Source organism: Anopheles merus, chromosome 3R (assembly GCF_017562075.2).
Source record: "Anopheles merus strain MAF chromosome 3R, AmerM5.1, whole genome shotgun sequence".
In the NCBI taxonomy this organism is placed as follows: domain Eukaryota; kingdom Metazoa; phylum Arthropoda; class Insecta; order Diptera; family Culicidae; genus Anopheles; species Anopheles merus.
The window spans coordinates 23,660,969-23,687,556 of NC_054084.1; the positions used below are offsets into that span (position 1 = coordinate 23,660,969).

The window sequence follows — 26,588 nt, forward strand, 5'->3', positions numbered from 1 at the left end:
ATTAATTATTAAGGTTGGATTGTACCTTTTTCGCTCAATTCATTCAGTAATGTGGATTTGGGATCAGTTCTAGGATCGGAATGGGATTCGGATCATTTCTGAGATCGATATAGCTTCAGAGTCAGCTCCATGACCTAATGGGATTTAAGATCAGCTGAAGGGCTGCTATGAGTTCAGGAACAGTTCTAGTCCCGATATCGATTCAGAATTATACATATACTGACAATATATCTAAGTAGTCCTACAGGCATCGGAAGTCTACATAGTTTGATATGATCGCTTAGGGCATTACGTCAAAAAATAAGATCAATTTAACAATCCATAAACTGGCTCACACCAATGACTATTTTTTTACATGATTATTCCGATATATCACATACTTATTTGTACAATTGTTTGGCGAAACAAGAAAGTGCCTTACGCTACATTGCGACACAACGATGCACTCAAATACGTGGATTAAGCAGAATTGATTCTACTGAATTTTATTCAATTAATCAATTTTAGTACACAAAACATAGTTTCACATCGTTACACTCAATTATTAAACTCTACACTCCCCTCCTACACTCTACGTACAATTCTCCGGCGCCTGTGTGCTGATCCGTCCCAGCTCCAAGTTCATGGTGCGCAACAGTGGATGAGTACCGCAGCCACATCGGCCCCTAAAGTCGTCCAAATCCAACGCCCAAACCATACCACCGCCCAGATTCATCCGCTTGACAAACTGGGACTTTCGCCGAATCTCATCAACATCGTCGTACGACACCCACTGGCTTCCGCTGTACGCGTAAGGGCCAATCCTTCCCTCCGGATCCCGCCGCACGGTCCAGCCCTGTCGGTTCACCTTGTCGCATATCTCGTAGAACGACAGGAATCCACCCGCCCGGGTGAACTCACCCGCCTCACCCGGTCCGTATGACTTCTCGTTCAACCCATTTCGCTTCGTATCGGCCAGCGAAAACGATTGCCCGTACAGTGGCATGCCCATGACCAACTTCCGCGACGGTGCTCCCTTTTCGATCCAATAGTTGATGGAGAAGTTCGCGTTAAAGTAGTCGTACGTATCGCCCGGGTAGTAGTACAGCGGTGCAACGTGACCCGTTTGTTTGTCCCAGTTACCGTGGAAATCGTACGTCATGACCGCAATCCAGTCGAAGTATTCCGCCAACACTGGCACATCGTACCCGGCATCGATCACCATCTTGCTCGGCGAGACGGCCGCCGAAAGCAACCAACTTCTGGGCCGGAACGCGACCGCAAGCTCCTGGACCAGCTTCGCAAAGCCTTCCTTCTCGTCCGGGTATCCCTTCTGACAGTCGACCTGCCAGCACACCGGATACTCCCAGTCCAAATCCAGCCCATCAAAGTCGTACTTCTCGATAAACTCAACCGCATGCTTCACAAACCTAGCACGAGCGGCAGCATCACGCACCAGCTTGCTGTACTTATCGCCGAGGGAATCGTTCCATCCGCCCAGCGCGAGCGTTACCTTCGCACCATTGCGCTTCTGCTCGACCACCCGCTCGTAGAACCTGTTGTCTATATCAGCCCACGAGTCGTGCGTCTTGATCGTGAGGGTTTCACGATCGAGCACCGCAAATCCGTACACAATGTGCGTGCACAGCGTGCTATCGATATCGTCGGGCGTGTACTTGCCATCACCCTGCCGGTACCAGGCCCAGTTGGTGAAGTAGCACACCACCTTGTAGTCACTGCTGCCACCTGGGGGGATTTCAGCGGGCGGTGGTAACGGTTTCATCGTTGTGGGACTGGTCGTCGAAGGTCTGGCGGTTGGACGCCTCGTTGTAGACGTTGTGGTACGCTGTGTTGTTGAAGTAGTGGTTCGTCGCTGCGTTGTTGTAGTAGCGGGTCGACTAGTCGAAGTCATCCAGCTGCCGTCCTCTGTAGTTGGAGGGGCCGATGTTACAGGACCTTGTTTGTTTTTACAATTAGTATTCTCCTCCCAATCGCAATATCCATTGTTCCAGGCTGTGTTGGTTGGGCATCTGCAAACAAGAACGAAAAAAAGTATCTTTTTAGTACAATGATCGATGTACTAACAAAGACTCCCTTCGACTTACCTTTGCTCGTAGCGTTTGCCATGCTGACAGATGTAGTACTTCGAACAATCAGACTCATGCGGAATGAACAACCGTCCATCGCATTTGCTGCTCGATTGATTAGTGTCAAGATCATCAATTGATGGCGTTGTCGGTCTGCTAGTAGTGCTAAATCTAGTAGTAGTTCGTCGCGTCGTTTGCCTTGTTGTCGATACTGCTCTGGGTGTGGTAGAAGTGGTGGCGATGGTTGTAGTTCTAACCGTTGTTGTAGGCCTTCTTGTAGTACTTCTGGTGGTAGTAGTAGTCATAGCTGTAGTGGGACGATCTGGCGACGGTTTAGTTGATCCTAGTATACACTTTGGTCCAGGTCCAGGATAGTTTCGCAACACTCGGTTGATTGTACGCAATAGCGGGTACTCTTCACATCCGCAGATGTTTCGGAAATCATCCAAATCCAGTGCCCAGATCATAGCTCCACCCAGACCCATTGCCTTCACGTACTCGCTCTTGTGGCGTATCATGTACTGATCGTCAAACGAAACCCACTGATCACCTTTGTAGGCGTACGGGCCCATACGTCCCTTGCGATCACGTACCACGTTCCAATTCTTCTTGTTGATGTTAGAGCAGATCTGTAAATATAACATCCTTATGATTTAATCTGGTCTTACTTCAGCCAAATACCTAAAATCCTTACTCACCTCATAGTACGACAAGAACCCTCTGGCACGCGTCTGATCGCCCGCCTCTCCACCTCCATACGTTTTCTCGTTCAACCCATTCGCATTCACGTCCGCCAGTGAGAACGATTGCCCGTACATTGGCATACCCATGACCAGTTTTCTTGGGTCAGCTCCTTGCTCGATCCAGTAGTGAATCGTAAAGTTCGCATTGAACGTTGTATCAACATCGTCCGGATGTTCGTACATTGGCGCAACATGCCCCGTTTGCTTATCCCACTGGCCATGATAATCGTACGTCATCACCGCGATCCAGTCCATGTAGTCAGACAACGTCCGCACATCATACCCGGCATCGATAACCTTCTTACTCGGGGACACCGCCGACGACAGCAGATATCCGTACGGTTTAAAAGCCGTCGACAACTCCACCACCAAGCTGGCAAAGCCTTCCTTTTCATCCGCATAACCCTTCTTACAGTCCACCTGCCAGCACACCGGATACTCCCAATCCAGATCGAGCCCATCGAAACCATACTTTTCGATAAACTGCATCACATTGTCGATGAAACGCTTCCTTGCCTGGGCGCTCCTCACCAGCCGGCTGTACTTATCGCCCGCCGAATCATTCCATCCACCAATCGCGACCGTCACTTTCTTGCCCTTCTTCTTTAGCTCCACCACACGCTCGTAGAAGCGATTGTCGATGTCAGCCCACGAGTCGTGCGGTTTGATCGTTAACCCTTCGCGATCGAGTACCGCAAACCCGTACACAATATGCGTACACAGATCGTGATCGATATCTTCTGGGAGATATTTGCCATTACCCTGCCTGTACCAGGCCCAGTTCGTAAAGTAACAGACCACTTTGTACTCATCGGAATCGACAGAGTTTTCATCTACCTCGGTGCTTTCGTTGGATGCAGGTTGCTGCTTTTCTGGAGAAGCATTACTGTTGGTGCCAGGAGACTCCGTACTCAAGGCGAGATTTTCATTTGCCATTGGTTCTTTTACGATCGTTGCTGTGAAGAAATGATCCAAAATTTTAGCTATTACCTTGATTCATTGACAAAGATGCCATATAATACTTACGAAGAACATCATTCGAATTGTACGGCTCCCGCAGTCCTTCTCGGATGGCAGTCAACAACGGGTGACTGCCCTGTCCACATCGATCCTTGAAGTCGTCCAGATCGAGGGCCCAAATCATACCACCGCCAAGGTCCATCGCACGAATGAACTGTACCTTTCGCAGTAACGATTCCTTATCATCGAACGACACCCATTGATTGCCCTTGTAAGCGTACGGGCCCATTCGCTGGAGATCGTCTTGTACCACCGTCCATCCTTTGTTTTGTATGCGATCGCAGATCTAATTGGAAATTCAATTTGTATTATTGAATGAAATCTCTTTCCACGATCACGATCCTTACCTCGTAGTAAGCTAAAAATCCTGCCGCTCGGGTAAATTCCCCAGCCTGACCCGGCCCGGGAGCCTTAGCGTTGAGTCCATTCTTCTTCGTGTCGGCCAGCTGGAACGACTGCCCGTACAGTGGCATACCCATGACCAGCTTGCGCGGAGGGGCTCCTTTCTCGATCCAGTAATTGATCGAGTAGTTCTGAGGAATAAAGCTGAATTAGCAAACAAAACCACGCCCCCCGATCGTCACATCACCACATACCGCATTGAAGAAATCAATCTCATCGTCCGGATGGTAGTACAGCGGTGCAACGTGTCCCGTCTGCTTGTCCCACTGGCCATGGAAATCGTACGTCATAACCGCGATCCAGTCAAAATACTGCGCCAAGGCAGCCACGTCGTACCCAGCATCGATGACCGTTTTGCTCGGAGATACAGCCGCCGAAAGCAACCAGTCCCGAGGACGGAACGCTTCCGAAAGTTCCCGCACAAGCTCGGTAAATCCTTCCTTCTCATCCGCATATCCCTTCTTACAATCAACCTGCCAGCACACGGGATACTCCCAATCCAAATCCAGCCCCTCGAATCCATACTTCTCCAAAAAGCCCACCACATGCTGGACAAACTTCGACCGTGCCGCAGCACTCCTCACCAACCGACTGTACTTATCGCCCGCCGAATCGTTCCACCCACCGATCGCAAGCGTTACCTTCACGCCCTTCTCTTTCGCAGCTGCCACACGTGCGTAGAATTTGTTATCAATGTCCGCCCACGAGTCGTGCGTTTTGATCGTGAGCGTTGAGTAGTCCAGCACCGCAAATCCGTACACGATGTGCGTGCAAAGATCGGTCCGTATGTGGTCCGGTGTGTACTTGCCGTAACCCTTCCTGTACCAGGCCCAGTTTGTGAAGTAGCACACCATTTTGTAGTGCCCTGACAATGGTTCTAGCACAGGTGGTGGTGTCGACGGTGCGACCGTAGTGCGCATTGTAGTGGTTGTAGTCCTCCTCTCCGTCGTAGATATCACGTACTGCGGTCCATCAATGTCCGAACCCTGCCAGGCGTTGTTCTCGTCGGAAATGTTTTCCGTACTCTCGGGGATGCCGCCCTGCGAGCACTTGGCACTTGCTGGCCAGTCGCAGATCTTCAGCTGCTGATTCCAGTGCAACCCATCGGCACAGCTGGCCGCCTCCAGCCGGCCCCAGTTGCACACCAGGTACTGGCTGCAATCGCCCGGATAAGGGACGTGCGAGTTCCCATCACACGGATCATCCTCCGACAGTGCCTTCAGCGCGCCGAAAGTTGTCGTGAGAAGGCGGAAGTACTGCTCATTGCTTACACAATTCACGTTTTCCTCCCAATCGCAGCTCTTGTCCGTTTGGCTCCAGTACAAGCCCGGACCACACTGTTGCGCTACCTTCTTTTCGTTCACGCAGATGTAGAAACTGTCACAGGACTTGTGCGGGTAGTACTCGCCATTGGTGCAGGGTTCTGCAGGACGACTGACAGGTTTTTTCGTCGTTGTGGCTGGCTTTTTGGTGGGTCTCTGGGTGGGAGAGTTCGAAGCGAGCGTCGTCTTCCTGCGAGTGGGACGGGATGTCATCGGTTCTGGGGTGGTGGTGGTGGTCGGAGTGGTCGTTCTGGACGTAGTTGTACGTCTGGAAGGGGTTCTCGTTGGTCTTGGAGTTGTTGTGGTGGTGGTTGTGGTATCCGGTCCCTGTGTTCCCTCGTCCATTTCACACCTGGCTGATGCAGGCCAATCGCATAGCTTCGCCGCATCGTTCCAGTGAAGTCCACCGGCACAGAACTGCTGCTTGAACTCGGACAGCACGCAACGGTAGTACGAGTTACAGTTGGTCGGATGGGCCTTGTACTGGTTGCCTTCGCAGCTTTCCGCATTGCTGAGCTCGGGCATTACCAGTCCGGGCACGGGGATGGTCGTACCGGTAGTGGTCGTTGGACTGTAGGTCGTTGTCGATGGAGTCGTTCTTCTGGTCGTTCTTGGAGTGGTCGTGGTAGTTGTAGTTGTTGTGGTGGTAGTCGTTGCTCTAGAAGTAGTAGTTGAGGGCTGTGCAGTCGTAGTTCTCCTAGTTGTAGACGTTGTTTCCGGCGTCCACGATGGCCACGTGGTGTGTGAGTGTGCCGGTGTCGATGTAGTGCTCGGAATTCCACTATCCGGGCTAAATGTCATTTCGGCCGGTTTCGGAGTAGCCGGTTGCGTAGGACGCGAACAATCCATCCCGGTCGGAGCGGGTGTATCAAGCCGCCCAAGTGCTCTATTGATCGCACGCAACACAGGGAACCGTTCCTCACAGCATCGATTTTGATAATCATCCAAATCGATCGTCCACGCGGCAATTCCACCAAAGCCTGACTTCATCACATAGCGTGCCTTTGCCGTGACCGACACGGGATCATCGTAACCAACCCACTGATCACCATTCGTTGCGTACGGACCCGACTTCATCGAATTATCTCTCCCAACTTTCCATTTCTGCTTGCGAACGCGTTGACAAATTTCATAATACGCCAACATACCCGGCTGCCTCGTGTCATCGCCGGCTGTTCCCGGGCCAATACTTGGACTACCCTCGCCCGGTGTAGCTCGCGTAGTTTGTGCCAGCGTGAACGTTTGCCCATAGAAAGGAACGCCAACGATTAACTTGCTCCGATCTGCACCCATCTTTACTAGCAGCTGCATCGTGTAGTCGGTGTTGTACTGTGGATACTTGTCGTATGTATTACCGTACAGGGGACTCACATGCCCGGTCTGTTCCTCCCAAGAGCCATGATAGTCGTACGTCATGACGGCCATAAAATCGACGTACTTCGTAAGCTCGGCCACATCGTACGCCACCATTAGCACTTCCTTGTAGCCGGAGATGCTCGTACTTATCAAAAGTCCTTCCGCTGCAAAAGCCTTTCGCAGCTCTTGGATCAGCTTGCTGAAGTTAGTCTTGTCGCTATCCGAGCCCTTGGAACAATCGCTCTGCCAGCAGACGGGATAGTTCCAGTCCATGTGCAGACCGGCGAAGCGATGCCTTTTGAGGAACACTATCGCATTGGTGATAAAGTTCTGCCGGTTGGCAACGGATCTCACCATCTCGGAGTACTTGTTGCCCACTGAATCGGTCCAGCCGCCTAGACCAAGCAGCACTGGGACATCACCAGCAGCGGTCACGGTACGTTGGTACATATCTGTGGAAGATAACGTCATTCAAATTAATTCAGAGTGTAATAACAAATAGGACATGGTTCGTTTAGAAATGGGGCTCTTTGTGAAAGTAGGAGTCCTAGTAGTGCTCCCAGTGGCCTAAAACGGACCCAGTCATGTTATTGCCTGATCTAATTAGCTCCCACTATAGGAAACAACGTGCTGTAGTACCAGTGTACAACCATCATGGAGTCAAGTTGATCCCAAGATCCCCGAATTTGCCAGATTGCCCTCAATTTCCGTTCAATAAACAGATATTGATATAAAAAAATCGAAATAAAAGAAAAGAGATATAGAGCAGCCAAGAATAATGCACAAATGTAGAATTGGTGGAACTTACTCGTCAAAACGGAGAGTGAAAAAACTGTACACATGTTGAATATGAGAGAGTTCTAAGGCTTGTATGGATTCAGAACCAATAATGGAATTAACTGTTCAATTGATTCAAGATCAGTTCTAGGGCAAGTATGGGTTCAGGATTAGTTCCAGGAATAATAAAGATCAGTTTGATTTCTAGTAATGCTTCAGAATCTGTCTCTCTTGATGTGCAGGGGCAGATGAGAATTTTGTTGTTAAAAAAACACTGCCCGTACAAAGGACTTATAGTAATTATATGTAATTTTTAATAATATAAAAGATATATCGAATGCCCCATTTCTGAATGATCCACCTCACACCAATATACTCACTGTTATCAATGTCCGCCCAGCTGTCAAACTCTTTCATCGTCAGCGTTGCCGGATCTAGCGTGGCAAACGAATATACTATGTGCGTACACAGCCCCGGGTCCAGATTTTCCGGCACAAACTGTGCCTCACCCTTGCGGTAGAAGCCCCAGTTGGTCATGTGGCACAGCACCTTGTACTCGCTCGATGCCGCTTTCTGTGCAGCCAACAGCTTACTATTCTGTGCACTTTGAACCATTGCCACATCCTTGCTGCTTAGCAGCTGCTGGTACGGTGACCCAGCCCGATATGGCATGGGTTGATTGGCGGGCTTGGAAGGCATTACGTACGCCGCGTACCGATCCTGGAACGGAAACACACGGAAGCTCTCCACCTCCGACGTGTCAACGGGGACCAGCTTGATCTTCTGCTTGTTCACTACCCCTTTCACCTTGCTGACGGTGTCTTCAATTTCCTGATCCATGTCCAGGATGCGAAACTCGACGGCATCACGTAGCGGGAGCCGCTCATCGACGCTGCAAACAATGCAGTAAGTTGCGCTGGGGTTATTGCATTTCCATCGCATTTCCTACCAAGCCATACGCGTACTTACAGGTTCGCTGGAACACTCTCGACGGCACTGCGCAGCGGTAATGATTCACTGCCAAAGTCATGGCTTGCTGCGTCCGCCACCTGCTTTTCGAACCCGTGCGGCGGTATCTGTTCCACGCTGCTACGCACAAAGCTGACCGGTTCGGGCTGACGTTCGATACGGATCGCAGCGGTCGCTGCCAGCACCAGCCAGACACCGACAATGGTCAGCTGGAAAGAATTAGACATGGTTGTCATGAATAAAACTGCAACAATGCACAGCGGTGATTGTACTTTCGCTGCACGTAGCGCATACTAACCCGCTTATATGGCAGAAGACTCATTCTGATGCTTTCACCTCAACGAAGCATTGGAGCTGACTGTGAGGAGGAGGAAGAAAAAAAAACGGCGACAACAAAAGAAGGAGGGAAATCCCGGACTGTTAAAATTACCATGGCAATCGTACTTAAAACAAATCAATTAGTGCTATCCTCATTCAGTCAAACAACGAAAGCCCAAGCCCCCGAAAATGGGTCACCCTTTCCTGGCCCGACCACCCCAACGATCTACATTGTTTATTGCAGCGAAACAGCAAAATTGTTTCAAGGTCTATGTCACCGGTGCCCAGGTGTAGAGCGTCAGCGGCAGAAACCTGTTCCCAGCACACGTGCCCATTCAAGACATCTCGCGAGAGCAAAGAACTGACGAGCATAAGAAAATACTACGAAAGCTATGATTCAAGTCCACGGCTACGCACGGTACCGCTAGCATACGGTCGAGGCGGCGGCGGCGGCGGCGGCGGTGGGTGTTTCGACCTCCGACAGTGCGACATACCGAAGCAGTGGCAGAAAGATGAAGGAGATGAAACGAATGAGCGGTAGAGAGCAGAGAGCAGAAAGAATGATCTAGTAGAGCTCGATCCATCCGCTTACTATGATCATTCATCGGTTTGCATAAACATATCTGCTAGGTGTTGAGCGAGCTTTGAGCTTACGGGCGGAACACGATCGATAAGCTTATGAGAGCCATGAGAATCTTCAAGGCAACTAGTGCAGGTGCAATGCCACGTAGGTAGTAGGTCGGCCAGTGCGATAATTAGTGATTCTGTGCTCGTATCGTTCGCTTGCTGCTCGTACTGACCATGGCGGCAGTTGATATTTTGGGCAAATGGTCAGGGTTGAAGCGAAAAATTATGGTTCCAGTGTATTAAGGCCTTCGAGTTTAAAACAAATGGGCGTGTGTGCTGGCAAAATTCAAAACAATGTATTCTGGGTGACTATTGTAGTGCCAGGAATATGACACCAACTCGATTTTTAGCAGTATGCCCAAACTCTCGTAGTGGGATTGGTGGTATGACATCACGATCAGCTATTTGACAGCCATGTTCGTCTGAGTTAGGCGATTAATGCGTTTCCGAGAAGACATCACCGTAATCTACCACGTAAAGACAAACATCACGATTTCCTTCTTATTTCAATTTTTGTTGGTTCAATGACTTGTTTCCAGGTCTGTTTAAGCCTTAAAAGATCATTTGGTATTAGAGGGCTCATTGGTTCACACCCGACAAGCTTTATGTACACTCTCCGACATACTGGAAAGTTCTCGAGTCTACACGGGATGTGAACTTAAGACGGGCACGTTGTTAGGATGTACAATTAACGATTGCACTACGAAGGCGGATGAGTTAGAAATCGTTATTATTCTATCATAACTTTAGTATTTTTCATCTATAGGCAAGATAGATACAAACAGATACAGAACAGATCGACAAACTTGTGTATTAATATTCCCTGGTGTTGAGCGCCTGCAAAACCCCGGTTTAAACTAACGTTTGCCTAAGCTTAAATGTGGATATCTTGCCTCATGTGCTACCTTCTTCATGTATTCTTAATTAATAAAAGCGGAAAGATGTGGTTATTTTATGATGCTTAGAGATTGAATACTCTACGCAAACTCCTGTTGCATTCTGATTGTTTCAATAGATGTATTGCATCAAATCAAATGATTATGTTCATCATGTTCTTTGTTAATTTTTAGGTCATTTTGTGGATTTGCCTGATGTTAGAAGAAACAAATGCCAGAATAAATGAGCAAAAGCTATGCTGCATTTGTTCTCCAAGGAGAATACACCCTACGGAGCTCTTGCAAAAGGTTCTCGGGCCTTATTTGTCTCTCCGGCCCCAGTATGGTCTTGCCTGAGAGATGATCATTTTGGAATGCTTTGCTGGGTTCGAATCAAAGGCACGATTGCACACCTATTACCCAGAAATAACTGTCATTTATGAACGATTATCGAAATCAAAAATAATTATGCGCTGATTAACGATCTGCAACTTTTAGCGATCCTGATCGATTGGATAATTGATGAAAAATAAGCACTAATGTAGAAATAACACACTGCAACGCAAAAACAGTCTCATTTTTTAAATATGGCCAGTCTGCAGTCACTTATCAGATGTTTTCCCCACAAACCAACGTGCCTTTCTAGCCAACGTGCCTTCCACAAACCAACGTGCCTTCCAACGTACCGTTCACAAATACAATCGCACACATGATCCTCCGCTCGCTACGCCAAGAAATCAATTCAATTTCTATTCTTCACCAGCTATCGGGGTCACTTGGACAGCGGTGTAACGGTTTCGTTCCACGCCCCGCATCGGTCCGCGCAATTTTGTGGCACAGCTCACGGGCCCCGGGACACGTTCATGCTTTCACACTGGGCGAGCTTCACAGCCAGAATCTCCAGGGTATGACACAGTCCCGCGGTATGATGGTTTTGCGATTACAATTTTTATTTAAAACAAAATCACACTCGGCTTCTTCCGATGGGGGTCGGCAAAATCGAACATTTGATAATGCTGTTGGCCTACACACAACTACCTGACCGACTGGGCTTGTATTACTATCCTTTGTTGTCTGTTGTCTGCCTTTTTTTCTCTCCCATTGATCTTCAGCAGAAGCATAGGTGATTCAATGGAACCGATTTGCATTATGTTGTATGCATTTTAATTTCCCACCGACCCACACCGGCCTCAGACAGTGCACCATTACACCTGCACACGCTTCACCGTTGCACTCGCACAGTAATTGGAAACAATTGTAGCCTTCTAAAGCCTTTTGCAGGCTTTAACCACTCTTTTGGGTTTTCTAATTAATTCACTTTTTAAACGCTCTCTCTCTCTCTCTTTCCTTCTCCCTCTGATCCACTCCTTCTTCACTTACACTTTGTTTTATTGGCACAAATTCTGCACTTCTTCTCGGCACTCGGTTTCACAAGCACTGACACGATCACACTCGATCACAGTCGATAGTACACCGTACCGCCGTCAAAGACACCACCGATCCGACTAATTCTTATTCATCCGCGACTCCCGCTTTTATACCTTTCCGGTGCTGGACACGGGCTCCACAGGAAAGCTCAAGACGACACGCCGAGGACGCCAAAAACTTGTTCTGCGACATTTCGTTCTTGGTCGGTGATTCTTCCGTTGCTGCGTTTCAGGTGAAAATAAATCCACCACGGAGGGCGTAGACAGTTTGTACCATTTTTATTTATACTTGTTTCATGTTGTTTAACATAAAAAAGAGGATGCAATAACGATGGCTTTCTTTGCGGGGCATTAACCGCAGAGCGGCATCCTTGCATTGCAAACGGGTTAATTTGCAACGGAAGCTTCAGATACTAATCTATGAAGGAGCCCCTTGCACGCTATCTAGTGCCATCTAGTATTCGCGCGGCGTCGTGTAGAATATTAACGGCCGCGCGCAACGATACACATTAGATACCCACGTGCTCTAGGAAGCGATGAGCAAGCATCTCGGTCCGGCTGCAAACCCCACGATTGGAAGTCTTTGCGCATCGCGCCGTCAGCTCAAGCCCTTGAGGCCGCTACGCACCCCGGAAGATTGCGGTAGCTCTTCTCGACCAAGCAACACGTGCGAAAGATAAAACCGATCGACAGGGACAGAGCCACTTCTTGCTGCAGTGCGTGTGCGTACTGGGCGCGTATCGCGCAACAAATTGCAGCACTCAAGTGCTCCAGTTCATCCCATGCGCTCTCAGTCGCTGTGGCTGGCTAGCTGGCTGTCCAGCCGGCCGGCTTGGTCGTTTGGTCGGGGCATGCAATTGTCATCGAACCGATCGAACCGGTATTCCCATTCCCTGCGCCTTGCCCACGAAACACCGGAAAAGGCTGTTGGTCGCCCTTGATCTTCAGCGCAGCACGCACCACAACATATTACGCCACAGGAGCGCGCAAGGGAGGCGTCGAGGCGGTGTTGATTGGCGAATCCTTTGGGCACGATTTCGCGGCTGCCAGATGCTGCCTGCCACTTGTCACGATATATACATATCCCCTTAGTAAACCGCAAAGACTATCCCAGGCCAAATTAGACCTACCGCGCGACTGCGACTGTTTCAAACTGGTTTCGCGTACGGTATGCGCGTAGGTGCGCGGCTTCGCAGCTTCCCGAATTCCCGACCGGTACACGCATACGCAGCATTCCCATTCGTTCCGTTAAACAAAAAAAGAGGAGAATCGACCAAAATTCTGAATAACGTTACGCAAATTGGGGTAAAATACATTCTTCGGGATGTACCGTTGCTTTTCCAAACGGGATGGTTGCTGTCTCGCACGCGAAAACTTAAGCCTGTGCCGTACCCAGCCTTGCCGCGGTTCGAAAAGCAGCTTAATCTGTCTTATGCAAATTAAAATTTCGTTTCGATTATTTCATCCCCTTCTTTTTGGAGGAGCAAAGTGGGGTGTTGGGAGGATGTGCGAATGCAGTGAGGCGGTACAAACAAACGTTGTTGGGTGACATCGTCATCTGTCCCCTTTGGCTTTGGGAGAGTGGATGCTTTCCTCTTTTTTTTTTTTTTTTTTTTTTTTTTTGAAGAGAGATGGAAATTTAAACCCGTAAAAATTAACAAGCACGATCGTGTTACATAGCAGCCATGTTTTGCCATTGGGGGTCATTGACTGGGCCCACTCTCACACGGTGCGTCGCAATCGGTCGCTTATGGAGACGCCCAGTAAATATTCAAACGCAAAACGGTCCAGATGAACGTTTTTGTTTCAATTGGTCTGCAATATGCAAAAAAAAAGAAGCAGATAAGATTAATGTATTTGTTAATGCTCTTTTTGTGTGTTCTTTAAAACCTCAACTTGAACAACTGGTTACAGAACGCAAACCTCAAAATGTCAAACGCTCCGCTTATTTGCCCGGGCCCCGGTTCGGTACACCCTGGAAACCCGTTTTGAACGGACGGCGACGGCAACGGCCGGACAGCAGCAAAAATCAATAACACAGCAGAATCCGGACAAATAAGACCGTACTAATAAATGCCACCAAAATTCGATCATTTCGGGCAGCGAAATCGATGGGAAGTACAATACAATCAGGTGGCTTGTACGCTGCAGACAGCAAATGTCATAGACCTTTCAGCCGCGGTGCGTTTGCTGTTTTATCGTTACATTCTCACATTGACTCGCTACCTTTCGGTGTTGCCACACTGGCCGGAGGGAAGAGGTGGCAATTAATATTTATAATGCTTATCCATTGTACCGAGTGTACCGAGGATGGTACTTCGCACTGGTTTGTCAATGAGGCAGAGTCCCATCTTGGTGCGTGTACATTAAACGACACCGAAGATATGGGGCGCACAGACAGCTCCGCTCGCGTACAAAGTGCTGGTCTGATGGGTGTGTTTTTAGTTTTACCGCGTCAAGATTGAATGTCAAGATCGAGCGCTATTACAGCCCATGGCTGGGTTGGGATGGGATGGTGCCACCCCCTCCAGGTGGAAACCCGTTTCGCAACACGCATCGTTGGCGGGGTGTGTGTGTTCGGATCGCGTGCGTGCAGCCATTGCGCTTGCCAGAGTGAAACCGGTTAATGCTTGTTTTGACTTTCTTCGTAGCCTAGCTACCCGAGCACTGATAGCCCGTTTTGTTTATTTATCTCGTACAATCGGTCCGTTTTATCACCCCACTCTTTCTTTGCGCGATGCTGCTTGCTTGCTGCAGCCTGTGAATGTTTACACTGAAGATCCGCTCTGATGCAGCCTTCCCTGTCCCTCATACCCGATAAGCATTGTGTGCCTTGCTTCCCGCTTTACCACTTAATGTTGAGGGCTGAGTTAATTTTTTCGATCTGATGATAGCTGGTGTGCAGCAAGCTCTGCCGCTTGTTCAGATCCCCTTCGCTGTCGAAGAACGTGGCGTACATGGTTTGGACGCAATCGTTCTCCGGGGTCGACTGTGGCAGCGAACGGTACATACACTCCAGCTCGGCCGTTAGCTCGCGTGCGGCCCTACCTTCCTCGGGCCGTATCTGGGCACCGCCGTTCAGACAGCCGGACGGGCAGGCCATGATCTCCACGTAATCGTACGTACTTTTGCCCCGCTTTAGCTTCTGCACCATGTTCTGGATGTTACGAAATCCGTTCGCGATGGCAAAGCGCATCAGCACCTGACCGTTCTGCTCCAGCACCGCTTCGCGCATATCGTTGTTGCGCAGTGGTTTGAACGCGACCGTGTCCAGCTGGACGTTGAACAGTTTGCGGGCGGCGTACTTGAAGATGTACTCGGCGTATCCGCCCGAGCCGGACGATTCGTGGCCCCAGACGAAGGCGGCCGGCCGTACTGTTGGCCAGGGCCAATCGATGGCGCATCTTTCTACCAGCTGGAGCGATGGGAGCTCGAGGCTGTTGAGCATCTGTTCGATTTCGACTGCAGAAAGGCGACGGAAAGGGTTTTGGTAATTTCCATGAAATCCGTAATACAGCTTCAGGGTTACTTACTGGACGTGATCACACAATCCACATCGCGGCTGTTTTCCACCTCGCTGAAGAAGTCTTCCCGCGATGCTTCCAGCTTTTTGTCGTAGCAGGGCATCACCGTGACGTGATAGATCCGGTCGCCGGTCGTTTGCAGCTGCTTGGCCAAATATTGCTTTACCAGTACGCCCATTATCTGCTGCGGCGAGCGGGTGGTCGCAATGTACGGGAGGATAAAGTTGCCGTGCGTTTTCTCCGCATAGCACACCCATCCCGGACAGGAGGAGGCAAGCATGGGCAGAAGTTTGCGGTTGGTGTTGTACCGTTCGATGAACTCGTTGCGGCACTCGATCAGCGCTAGATCGTCGGCTATCTTTGTGTCAACGACCATATCCGCACCAAGCTTCTTAAAGTAACCTGAAAGTGTGTGTGTGTGCATTTATTAGCAACTTGATGTAATCAACAACGGTGAATCTTATCTTACCAGCGATATGCTCGAACGTGTCTTCCGGTGTGAGATTGTACTTTCGTGCCAGCGACAGAATCGGTTGCTGCGAGACAGTGAACACGACAAACTTGATCTCGTCACGTTGATTGTTCAGCTTGGCCAGATTGTTCGCGTTCATGACACGCAGCAGCTCCTCTTGGCTTTGTTGCGATATCAGCACGCCCTCGGCCGAGGTAATGCAGCCCGAACAGGCCAAACAGTCAGCGAGCGTTATTTCCACCTTTTCCAGCTTTTGGATTCCGCTCTGTGGGAAAAAGACGTGTAAACATATAAACATTTCCTGCACTATTTGTTGGTGGTTGATTTTACCGAGGATTCTTGCACGTAGGAACCATCCTCCTGGATTGTTATCTTTGCTCCGGTTTTGCTTTTGCTCGTCTCGATTTTTACAGGTTTGATACATTCCTGTGGGGGAGAGTTTTATTGCACTGTTGGACTTTTATGATTGCACTTATGCTTACCTGCGACGGTGTAATGAAATCATCCAAATCGGTAAGCTGAAGAGCGCTGCTAAAACGCGACATTGCAACAACCAGAAAAATGGATTACGATGTTTTGGAAACGCAGCAATTTTTGGTAAACAAAACACATCTGATTTTGACAGCTGCGCTGAAAATCGAGCAACTGCACTGCTCGAACGTTGAAGCGCGCGCCCCACTGGGCAAAGCGACGGAAGAAATCATTGCCTTTCATCCATTTTCCCTGCACTTCTCCTTCTGCCCTACGGCAAATTTGTTAAGCAGCTCGTCGAGCTATCTGTCCCCTGTTCTTCTTCATACCCTTTCTCATGAGCGCGCTGTCGAAGGTTTAGATGTGTTGGTGGGCCAGATGGCCAACCGCTGTCAGCCGTCGTCAGTGCTTTTTCCCTCCATAGCGCTATCTCTTTCTCGCGTGTGGTAAATGTGGTAATAAACATTGCGGCGATGAAGTTGAATTTTCACAAATCAAACCAAAAAGCGCAATGAGTTCAAACGCTGTAATGTAACAATGACCACGGAACAACACGCAGCACCCTAAATCGCATTGACACGTGCAGCCCAGCGCTGATTTTCACCAACTTTCCGTTCCGCCGTCATCTAGAACGCAGGCAGTTGATTGTGAAACCGGCATACTGGAAAGTTCACTGCTATTTTTTTTTCTTTTGGCACAACAACCGCTGTCGGTCAAGGCCTGCCTGTACCCACTTAGTGAAGTGAGCGTGGCTTTCAGTGACTTTTTGTTACCATAGCAGGATAGTCAGTCCTACGTATGGGGGCACGATCTATTCGGAACTTGAACGAGTTGACGACTGTACCACCAAACCGGCCCACCGTTCACTGCTATAGCTGTGTAAAATACATCATACGAATTCAAAAGCTTAGTGTATCAAAGTTTTGCTTAAGGGCCGTGTCTTTGCTGCATCGGGTGCGATTTTATCGGAAAGCCTGTCATAACTTTATATAGGATTTGACAGATAAGGTCAGACGTGCGATTTTCTCGTACTACGGAACCTTTTTTTTTAATTTCATCAGACGCTGCATCCGAGTTTATCTGTCAAACTAATTGTGTGGTGTTTTGTAGCAACAACCAAAACTTTATTTTACATGATCGTCAAACTATTCAAATCATCCAAATAATCGTAATATCGAAAAAGCGTTTGACAGCACGAGCAATAAAATCGCATGCGACGAAGCACTGACACGGCCTAGATGCTTAACAGGGTCTACCAGTTAACTTTCCAGTATGCCGGTATCACAATCAACTGCCTGCGTTCTAGAACCCGGCGAAACGGTAATTAGCGCCGAGATGAACCTGTTAATCCGAGTTTGTTACCACATTTATCACACGCGAAAAAGAGATAGCGCTATGAAGGGAAAACCACAGACGACTTCTGACAGCGGTTGGCCATCTGGCGCACCAACACATCTAAACCTTCGACAGCGCGCTCAGCTGACGAGCTGCTTGACAAATTTGCCGTAGGGCAGAAGGAGAAGGCCTGAGAAAATGAGCGAAAAGCAATGATTTCTTCCGTCGCTTTGTTCAGCTGGGAAAAAAACCCCGCTCCGATTATCCGTACGTCATCGAATCGTGCTAAAACGTGCTCGCCACCCGGCTGCAAAAAGGTGCTCGTGGGGTGAATTGTGAAATAGTGCCACGAATTCGGTGAAATTGTGAATTAATTCCCCTCCGTAGTGTTGTTGCGCAGTGTCGTACGGCTAGTCCCGGGTGCAGGAATCACCTGGCTGCAGAGTTTAAGTTCGCCTGGAGCGACACCGTCGGTGCGGTACTGCGTAATAGGCAACCTTGAAAGAGCGTGGAATCGTGGCGTTTCCTGTGTGTGCCAGCCTTTGCAAGCAAAAACCATTCCACCCCCAGTGAAAACCAGAATGCCAAAATGTCCACACTCACCGAGAAACGTCGCGTCTCGTCCATCCTCAAGCCATCACAGTCTGTGCCGGACGGTAGCGGTACACCGACCCGGAACAAGGTGCGCTTCGCCGAGCTGTCGATCGAGTTGGCCCTGCGGGACGTGTTGGATAACAACCGGTTAACGGGGTACGATGAACTTTTAGACAAGCTGAAAGATGAAGATCCTCAGGTAGGTGAAAGGGCGTAGTATGCAGGGTTGCCTGGTGCTCCATATTAACCCGCTGCTTGTTTGTGTTTTATTTCTTCTTCTTTATGCACAGGACATGAAATTCGTAGAAATATTCGCCGAAGCTAAGCAAGCCGTTCCTTTGATGAAGCCCTACTTCGGCAAGCTGGTCGAGTTTCTGCTGTCCTCCCGCTGGCTGAACCGCTCCGAGGAGGCGCAGGAAGCGTACAAACAGTTCGTGGTGGAGCTGTCGATTGTGCAGAAAAACTACTGCACCATGACCGTGGCCAAGCTGGTGAAACAGTTCATCCCGGACCGGGCGCTACAGTCGTCGTCGTCGTCGTCGTCGTCGTCGTCCACGGTTGGCCGCATCCCGAGCGAGGAGCAGCAGCAGCAGATGGGATCGTTGCACGATCTGATAATAAGACTGAAAAATGTGATACCGATGATCTTCGACGTGGTGCTGACGCAGCTGCGGAAGAACTTCCCGTACTACAAGCGGCCGTCCGGCGAGGTGGCCGGCTACCTCTACAACGTGCTGCGCATGACGGAGTACGCGTCGATCTACTGCGACGAGCTGCTGGATATTGTGTTCTACCATCTGCTGCAGCTCGACGTCAACATGCCCCGGAGCGTCATCGAGGAGACGGAGTATCCGGACGAGGAAATGATGTTCGAGATGACGGACACCGGCGGCGGTGGTGAGGGTGAGGACGGGGAAAGCGGCGAGGAAAGCGACACGATGAAGCATCCGGTCGCGGAAACGCTCGATTGGTTTATGGAAATCATCTTCAACTACATCGAGCAGACGGTGAAGGTGGACGGGCAGGGCGATCGGTTGTTCAAGATCGTGCTGAACCAGTTCGACGCCCACATCCTGCCGGCACACAACACCGACCACGCGCAGTTTATTATGTTTTACATCTGCAGCTTCAAGCTGTCGTACGCGGAGCACTTCATCAGCTCGCTGTGGAAGAACGTGAACAATCTGAACAAATCGCCGAACGTGCGGCAGACGTCGGTCGGCTACATCGCCAGCATGCTGGCCCGGGCCAAATATGTCCCGTTAAAGTAAGTAAGGAGCAGCAGGAGCAAAACGGACTCTTTGTCCGTTCTTGTGATGGGAAAAATGATGTTTTCGTGCTGGAATCAATTCCGGTTAGCTCCGAAGTTTTCTGGATTCGATTCTGGATAATAGATGGTCCGGAATCAGTTTCCAGAATCGATTCCATAATCGGCTCCTGAATAGGAATCGGCTTTGGAATCGACTTGGGACTCGGCGCTGGACCTGGTTTCGGAATCGGTTCCGGAACTGGTTTCGAAATCGGCTCCGGAACTGGTTTCGGAATCTTTGCTGGAACTGGTTTCGGAATCTTTGCTGGAACTGGTTTCGGAATCGGCTCCGGAACTGGTTTCGGAATTGGCTCCGGAACCTGTTACGGAATTGGCTCCGGAACTTGTTTTAGAATCGACTCCGGAATCGGAATCTGCTTTAGATGGGCTCCAGAATCGGCTCCGAAATCAGAACCAGTTTCGAAATTGGGAAAGGGTCGGGAATCGAAATCGGCTCTGGAATCAAAATCGGTTTCGAAATCGGAATCAGATTCGGCAATCTTCAAAAGAATAAGCGTTTGGGTCCAATGATGCTGATGTATTAATAACCGCAAAGAATCCAAATTTATTTTTAATCAAACTATTGTCATGGAGATTCCCGGATTGATTTCGCTTCTGAAACTTCTTATTTCAATTCAAGGATTGATTCTCATTCCGGAGCTAATTTTGGAGTAAATCCTGAATCTGGAGCCATTTCCGATTTCTGAATCTGTTCCGTATTAGGAATCGACTCCAGAATCGGCTTTGGGGTGAACTCCGGAATCGGAATCGACTCCGGAAACGATTCCAAACACGGAATCGCAATCGGTTAAGTTCGATTCCGAGCTCCCAACACTAGTCTGTTCCCGTTTTTTCTAAACTGTGTGTCACTCTCTTCTACTTGCAGCTATCTAAAGTCCATGCTGCTTGAAATGTCGCACTGGGTGCACAACTACATACAGCGGTGCGACTCGATGCACTACAATCAATCGCTGAAGGCGCATCTCGTGTTTTACTCGGTGTGTCAGGCGATCTTCTACGTCGTCGCGTTCCGCGCCAACCATCTCACCTCGAGCGCGAAGAACCTCACGTTCCTGCAGTCGCTGCAGCTGTCGTCGATCGTCACCTGTCAGCTGAACCCGCTGCGCGTCTGCCTGCCGACGGTGGCGACGGCTTTCGCGGGGATTACGCGCGCCTACCAGCTGGCGTACTGTCACACCATTCTGGAGCGGAACGCACGCCGCAAGTTGGCCACCGTGTACAAGAACAACACGCAGCTGCCGGAGGACTGTCTCGACACGTTCTTCCCGTTCGATCCGTACATGCTGAAGAAGTCGGGCAAGCGCATCGAACCGTTCTACCTGCAGTATCAGGCGCACGAGCTGGACGAGGAGAGCGGCGGTGGTGGTTGTGGTGGCGAGACGAGTGGTGGGGGTAGGGGTCGCAAGCGGTACGAATCGGTGTCGGAAGATGTGGACGATTTCATCCCGGAGAGCAAGCGCCACAAGCACCACGGGGTGGATGTAAGCGGCGAGTTTACGTTCTCGTACGGTGTGTCGCCGGGATTTCATAGCTGAGGTGGGTGGGCGACGTGTACCACGCTATGGTCCCAGTGGTATGGTTTTGAGTGGTGGGCGTGCAATCTTCCCGTGTCTCTGTAATCTTTTTACACTACACAACTGATGATAAATACACTATCTATCCAACATTGAATATACACAGTACACTAATGTGGAGCATTTGCGTTAACAGGTTGGCGTGTGTGTTTGGAAAGAAACATTAGATGAGTCATAATGGTTATCAGTTCTCTCTTGATAACTTGATTTGTGTGTTTTGAATTAGAAAAAAAAACTCGCTAAAATGTACTTCTGCCTTATCTTCTCTTTGCATCACACACCACGCTTCGTTTTACTCATTATCATTACGAAACATACTTGAGACTTAACAAACGGAATTATAACGGTTATTATTTGAATTTTCGTTCTATTAATTATTGCGAAAAGTTTCGGAAATAAATATAATGCTTTGAGTCACCAAGTCAAACTGGTCAAATTATTCCCATTCATCGAATGAGAGGCGGCTATTTGAAGCTATGAAAGTTAAACGAAACGATCACTTTATGGTCACTTAGTCAACAGCCATTCAGAACTCTTGGTCCAAGGTGGATATTTCTCTAAATCACAGTTAGATATTGCATTTGTATTAAGCTTCTGGTAGATGAGTACAACGCTTCAAGAACGGAACCATCCAGAACTATCCTCAGACGTTCAAAGTCACTGTCGAAGCCCATTGGCATCGTCGGAACCGTTCAAAACTCGCTGCTTCGGACGACCTCAACAACACGGGAGTTGATGCAACGACACCAAAGGCCATGCAAAAATACAAAAAAGGACACAACAGCGTTACTAAGCGTTACATTGCATACAAACGTGTTTAGTAAAGATACAAACCATTTCCTTTTATAGGAAAAATGTAACATCTATTAGTTCAACAACTCACCACCGTATGCAGAGTGGCGCTTTTCCATAGATACTTTGAATTTTCCACACCTTTCTGTTGTTTATTTTTGATGCACATTTCATTCGTTTCCTATTTTTAAGACCTAAATAGTTTTCGAAATTTAGCAATTTTAATAGTCATGATACTCAGCTGTCTTTACATTTTGTTTTCAGATTTATTTCCATATCCTAATAATCTTTACATTCTTCTCAAATTTCGGTTACAGTAAAGTGGCAGTAAACATTTTCACTTCCTCCGGCGTAAGCTTGTGGCTGTGCTGTAGATGGTCCTTAAACTCTTTCTGAAAGTTGGTACCGTACGGTGGCGTGCTGCTTGCTTCATTCGCCGCGCCGCTGGGGCAAAATTTACACTCGTACAAAAATTTCCCCTTATGCTTCGCGGTAGAAATAACGTGCTTGCGTAAATTTTCCTACAAACAAGAGGAGGGGAAATAATTGAGATAAAGAGTTGCACTGAAGGTAAAATCATTCGTCAGCTATTATAGCCCACACTTACAATGTTGTTGCAGGAATAGTCGCAGTGTGGACAGGAGAATGGTTTGCTGCCGGTGTGCACCAGCAGATGCCGGCGCAGGTGTCCGGGAATGTGCGTCGCAAAGTCACACTGATCACATTTGTACTTTTTCTCCAGCTCCTCGTGCCGAAAAAGTGCATGTCTGTTTGTGTGGAGAGAGAGAGGGAATAAAAAAAAAAACATTTATTTATCACACTAAGAGAGGATCGAGTCAAGATCGAAGATCAATTTAGGGGAACGAGGTTCGTCGTCTACCACTTCAAATATGGGTAGAGTTGACACATTAAATGGTAATGCGCTGTCCCTTGTCCCCTGCATGTCACGTGTTGCTTGGGCAGCCGCAGTGCGAGTTGAACAATAAATTCACTTGATAAGTCCCGTCCCAAGACGGCAGGTAAAATCTGGTGCACTTTGATTGTCCGATCGATCGGGCATCGGCTTGCGGGGAATGCATTTTTCCTTCCTTCATTGCACATTCTTTTTCCGCATCGATTCGGCACGCAGCATAAGCATAATGATCGACCGTGTACACGGGTGAGGACGGTCCAGGCCGAGGTTCCCGGGGGGGTGGACACAGCACTGTCCAGAATCGTTCGATGTGATCGGTCGCGCACCAAATTGGACTGCCGTAAAATGAAGAAATCGTGACTTATTAAAGGCCTGCTGCTGCTGCTGCTGCTGCTGCTGCTACAGCGATACAAGCAATGTGAGTGCGGATTCCCTGCGAGGAGGAAGTCTCGAGGCGCAGTATGATCGAGGGCGCACGCGTCTTCCGAGAGAGGAGGTCATCGGTGGAGCAACAGCAACAGAAAAAAGGAACAAGAGCAGTTAAACCATTGCGAGCAGCAGCAGCAGCAGCAGCAGCAGAAGCATTGCAGAAACAACAATAAAGAGACAGTTGCGGTTGTGATCATATAAATTATACTACACGTTGATGCTATCGTGTCGATAATAATATGTATTAAGGTTTTTCACTTCGCCAAAATGGCTACGTTTACTGTACGGGGTGCGGCCGGGCGAAAGAGGTACCGTACCACGAGGTTCTTAGTAGGCTGCTCGAATGGATATTGGATGAGCTGGCTTTCCCCCATGGGGGTTACCATGGGAACATGATCTTCCTCGTTCATCACATCAAGCTTAATGGAACTACAGGGGCGGAGTGCACGCGTAGGGGATAAGGAAGCAGCCGTGAAGGTGAGCTCTGGGTATTTTAGTGTAGTTTAAGATTCATTACCAATGGACTGAAGGAAAATGGACATTTCATACGTCATGAAATTAACCTTAACAGTCTAGACAGTTTATGATTATGTTTAAAGATGAAGAAAAGGATACAAGCTACAAAACTGCTTAAGGATCGCTTATTACTCAAATAGTTCCCTGTTACGAAACTCAATTATGATGTCCATGAAGGCTCTAGGCTTTATGCAATTTTTGTTCCAATTGCAGGGCTCTGGGAAAATGAGGAAATACTTTTCAAAGAAGAATGCATTAAATATTTACAATTAATAGTATTACCAGAGACAAATGAATAGTCAAACGGCGTAAAGAGGCGAATTGCATTTAAGATACATTTAGTCAAATAATAACAATTCGAAAGCTCTTAAATCTATATCCATCCTGGACCTTTTACTCGGAAACTGATCTCAAAAAAGTCTTTAAATCCTAATCTCTATCTAATCCCGTTGATTTTTATACCAATTTTCAGTAAATTTTGAAAGTTTTTTTTAGACATAAAATGATCTTTAAGACATTTCTAGTTACCTATATCTTTGACATTCTTTTCAATGTCTGGTTCGAATGACTAACTTGAAACGTAGGTCATTTTATCATAGAATAACTGGGATAAGGACTAAATCTCATAGAGGAAGTCTAATGATCTTTTCATTATCTGATATTCTGAAGTATTTGAAGGTGCTTGGATTTGGTCAACTAGGGTACGACCTTAACGATTATATCTTGGTTAGCCAATAATGATTAGGTATCTTCTGAGTAGATACCAGCAGGAAGGAACAAGTCTGAGTCTTGCCATAGCCTGAAGACTCACTAAATAGTCCTGATCTGACGACAGCCACTTTTAGAGAATGATTCTTCGAGGGATGTTCAGCTCCATGCATGGTTGCATGGATAGCCTAATGAAGGAGCCGCTACAATCTGTATGGTATGTACGACGATCAAGCTCGCTAGGCTCCACTGATCATGTCATTCGTCATTGACACCAAGACAACTCGTACCGTAAAGCCTGTTTCCACGAGAACATAAGCTTGAATTGTAAAGGGTCACAAGGAGGTTCAAGCGTGGCACATGATCTTTCATTTTTATTACTATAGTGTGTTTTGAAACACAGAATGCGGCTGCGGATTCTGAGCAATACAGTCGGGGGAACAATTAAGACTGGATTTGATGTACCATGTACACTTGATTTGACAGCAATAATATGAATTCGGATGGCAGAAATTTAATAATTGTAGTTACTTTCAGGCTTCGCCTGTTTGTCGAACCATACACGTCCTCTAAGTGTCCCCATGTGACTTATTCATTGGTTACATTCCTTCCTCCACACCATCCTTTCTCCCACGCCCAACGTTTCGACTCCCGAACACGATGGACATCTTGCGATTAATGTTACGTTTCATTACGCTGCCCCTGCAAAACGGGGGTGCTACTGCTTGCTCGATCAGCCAGCCCCGATCAGCGGGGCCCTTATACGGCCAAAGTACGGCCTGGCGACAAACAGGAGATTTAAACTGTAACAATTTCACTCCACTTACACACCGCGCCTGTATACACGCCTGTGCCACGATCATATTACAATAGCAACCCGGGCCGCGAACACCCGAGCCCGCCAAGCGGAATCGCGGACAGTCGCGCGGCGTACAAGGATCCGTGCAAGGAAACAAAGCACCGCGATCGAATTTTCGTTTTGCATCGCTTCCTTCATTCGTTCGTTGCGGAGCTTGGAGTCGTGTTGCCTGTGCCGTCCCTGGAGTAAAGGGGTGGAACGCAGACACATCTTGATCGAATATCACCACAGTCCTCAGCGCTGCGTTCTGCGGTGAAATATTTGCCTGAAGTAAGTAGGGGGGGGGGGGGGAAAGAAAGTGTATCGCTTTTGAGGTAAGGTCCGATGGAGCATCGAGACGGGGAGACGATCGAGTGCATAAATATGCAGCCCAAACGGCACAGGGCTCATTGCGTCGTCTTCTTTTAGCGACAGTGAGAAGCAACCTAGGTGAGAAGAAGCGCATGTTTGCAGTGATCGCGGTGGCGGGTTACGACGATGGCGTGTATCGATCGCGTTCTTCGTCCTGAAGTTTGTGTGGACGAGGTTACATTTCTGTTTCTCACCGTCTCTCGTCTGCATTTTTGCAGCGCTTCCACCGCGCGTTTTATGTAAATTGCGATCACTATGCGACAATCGGCATTCGGCGAGTGAAGGCGACATTCGGACTCGGAAGCCGTGCCGTTGAAATGGTGGTGTTTTCCCCTTTCCTTTCTTGTCGAATTCGAACGTCGCCACTTGGCTAGGGAAAGGGCCGGGGGGTTAGGGTTTTGCTCGCATTTTAGGTATTATGTTTCAGAATGTGGAGCCACCCGATTCGGTGCGATCGGTCGATCGGGAAAGCCAATCGGCAGAACTGGAAGGCAATGGAGGGAATGGTGGCGGACATTTTGTGGAATATTTGTATGTTACCGCAGTTTGCTGAAAGCGTAGTTGTGCGATTCGAGTTGCTGGGTTCTCAACTGTCAGCTGCCTTTTTACTGTCGTGTCGTCGGCAGGGGATGGGAATGGCTGATCGCATCAGGCTGAAGATAAATCGCAGAATACTGATATCCAATGTGGAGAGACCAGGCCGTTGCCGTGGAAGTTGAGGTAATTGTATAATAATGTATTTTGATATTCTGGAGGCCTCTAGTTATTAATACAGAGCAATGCTTACATTGCAGGATTTTTGGATAGCAGGATCACAA

General features: G+C 48.5%; 4 protein-coding genes across 6 annotated transcripts in view; 1 reads left to right on the forward strand and 3 right to left on the reverse strand.

Annotated features, from left to right (window-relative positions):
* Positions 1-458: 458 nt before the first annotated feature.
* On the reverse strand, positions 459-11,976 carry LOC121596316 (probable chitinase 10). 2 transcript variants are annotated; one of them, XM_041921152.1, is made up of 10 exons: positions 11,856-11,976; positions 8,954-9,013; positions 8,656-8,864; positions 8,067-8,578; positions 4,426-7,361; positions 4,177-4,362; positions 3,836-4,115; positions 2,765-3,765; positions 2,085-2,695; positions 459-2,009 (listed from the first exon to the last, which is right to left on the reverse strand). In XM_041921152.1, exons 2-10 carry the CDS (start codon positions 8,975-8,977, stop codon positions 572-574), a joined length of 7,197 nt encoding a protein of 2,398 aa, XP_041777086.1. In that variant the 5' UTR covers positions 8,978-9,013; positions 11,856-11,976; the 3' UTR covers positions 459-571. The 2 variants fall into 2 exon arrangements, with proteins under 2 accessions (XP_041777086.1, XP_041777087.1); XM_041921153.1 differs by lacking the exon at positions 11,856-11,976 and adding an exon at positions 11,162-11,843.
* Positions 11,977-14,518: 2,542 nt separating this feature from the next.
* On the reverse strand, positions 14,519-16,772 carry LOC121596451 (probable cytosolic Fe-S cluster assembly factor AGAP009023). Its single transcript, XM_041921432.1, has 5 exons — positions 16,381-16,772; positions 16,229-16,324; positions 15,896-16,163; positions 15,436-15,828; positions 14,519-15,364 (listed from the first exon to the last, which is right to left on the reverse strand). The coding sequence occupies exons 1-5, from the start codon at positions 16,441-16,443 to the stop codon at positions 14,748-14,750; spliced, it is 1,437 nt and encodes a 478-aa protein (XP_041777366.1). The 5' UTR covers positions 16,444-16,772; the 3' UTR covers positions 14,519-14,747.
* Positions 16,773-17,950: 1,178 nt separating this feature from the next.
* LOC121596450 (RNA polymerase I-specific transcription initiation factor RRN3) lies at positions 17,951-21,299 on the forward strand. Its single transcript, XM_041921430.1, has 3 exons — positions 17,951-18,497; positions 18,589-19,565; positions 20,494-21,299. The coding sequence occupies exons 1-3, from the start codon at positions 18,294-18,296 to the stop codon at positions 21,161-21,163; spliced, it is 1,851 nt and encodes a 616-aa protein (XP_041777364.1). The 5' UTR covers positions 17,951-18,293; the 3' UTR covers positions 21,164-21,299.
* Positions 21,300-22,258: 959 nt separating this feature from the next.
* Positions 22,259-26,588, reverse strand: part of LOC121597650 (zinc finger protein 236) — a 71,696-nt gene continuing 67,366 nt past the window's right edge. For both annotated transcript variants that reach the window (XM_041923554.1, XM_041923553.1), the window contains 2 exons: positions 22,602-22,761; positions 22,259-22,515 (listed from right to left, as the gene is read on the reverse strand). In XM_041923554.1, the coding sequence (XP_041779488.1) occupies positions 22,332-22,515; positions 22,602-22,761 (344 nt within the window). In that variant the 3' untranslated portion in view covers positions 22,259-22,331. The remainder of the gene's footprint in view (positions 22,516-22,601; positions 22,762-26,588) is intronic.

Excerpts from the sequence above, each read along its gene's own strand:
- LOC121596451 (XM_041921432.1), bottom strand. The coding sequence starts at position 16,443 with ATGTCGCGTTTTAGCAGCGCTCTTCAGCTTACCGATTTGGATGATTTC. Across the intron at positions 16,164-16,228 it reads CCTACGTGCAAGAATCCTCG|AGCGGAATCCAAAAGCTGGA; the intron begins GTAAAATCAACC and ends TTTTTCCCACAG. Across the intron at positions 15,365-15,435 it reads GGATTGTGTGATCACGTCCA|TCGAAATCGAACAGATGCTC; the intron begins GTAAGTAACCCT and ends GCCTTTCTGCAG.
- LOC121596450 (XM_041921430.1), top strand. The coding sequence starts at position 18,294 with ATGTCCACACTCACCGAGAAACGTCGCGTCTCGTCCATCCTCAAGCCA. Across the intron at positions 18,498-18,588 it reads TGAAAGATGAAGATCCTCAG|GACATGAAATTCGTAGAAAT; the intron begins GTAGGTGAAAGG and ends CTTTATGCACAG. Across the intron at positions 19,566-20,493 it reads GCCAAATATGTCCCGTTAAA|CTATCTAAAGTCCATGCTGC; the intron begins GTAAGTAAGGAG and ends TTCTACTTGCAG.
- LOC121596316 (XM_041921152.1), bottom strand. The coding sequence starts at position 8,977 with ATGAGTCTTCTGCCATATAAGCGG. Across the intron at positions 8,865-8,953 it reads GTCTTCTGCCATATAAGCGG|CTGACCATTGTCGGTGTCTG; the intron begins GTTAGTATGCGC and ends AATTCTTTCCAG. Across the intron at positions 2,696-2,764 it reads GGTTCTTGTCGTACTATGAG|ATCTGCTCTAACATCAACAA; the intron begins GTGAGTAAGGAT and ends TTATATTTACAG.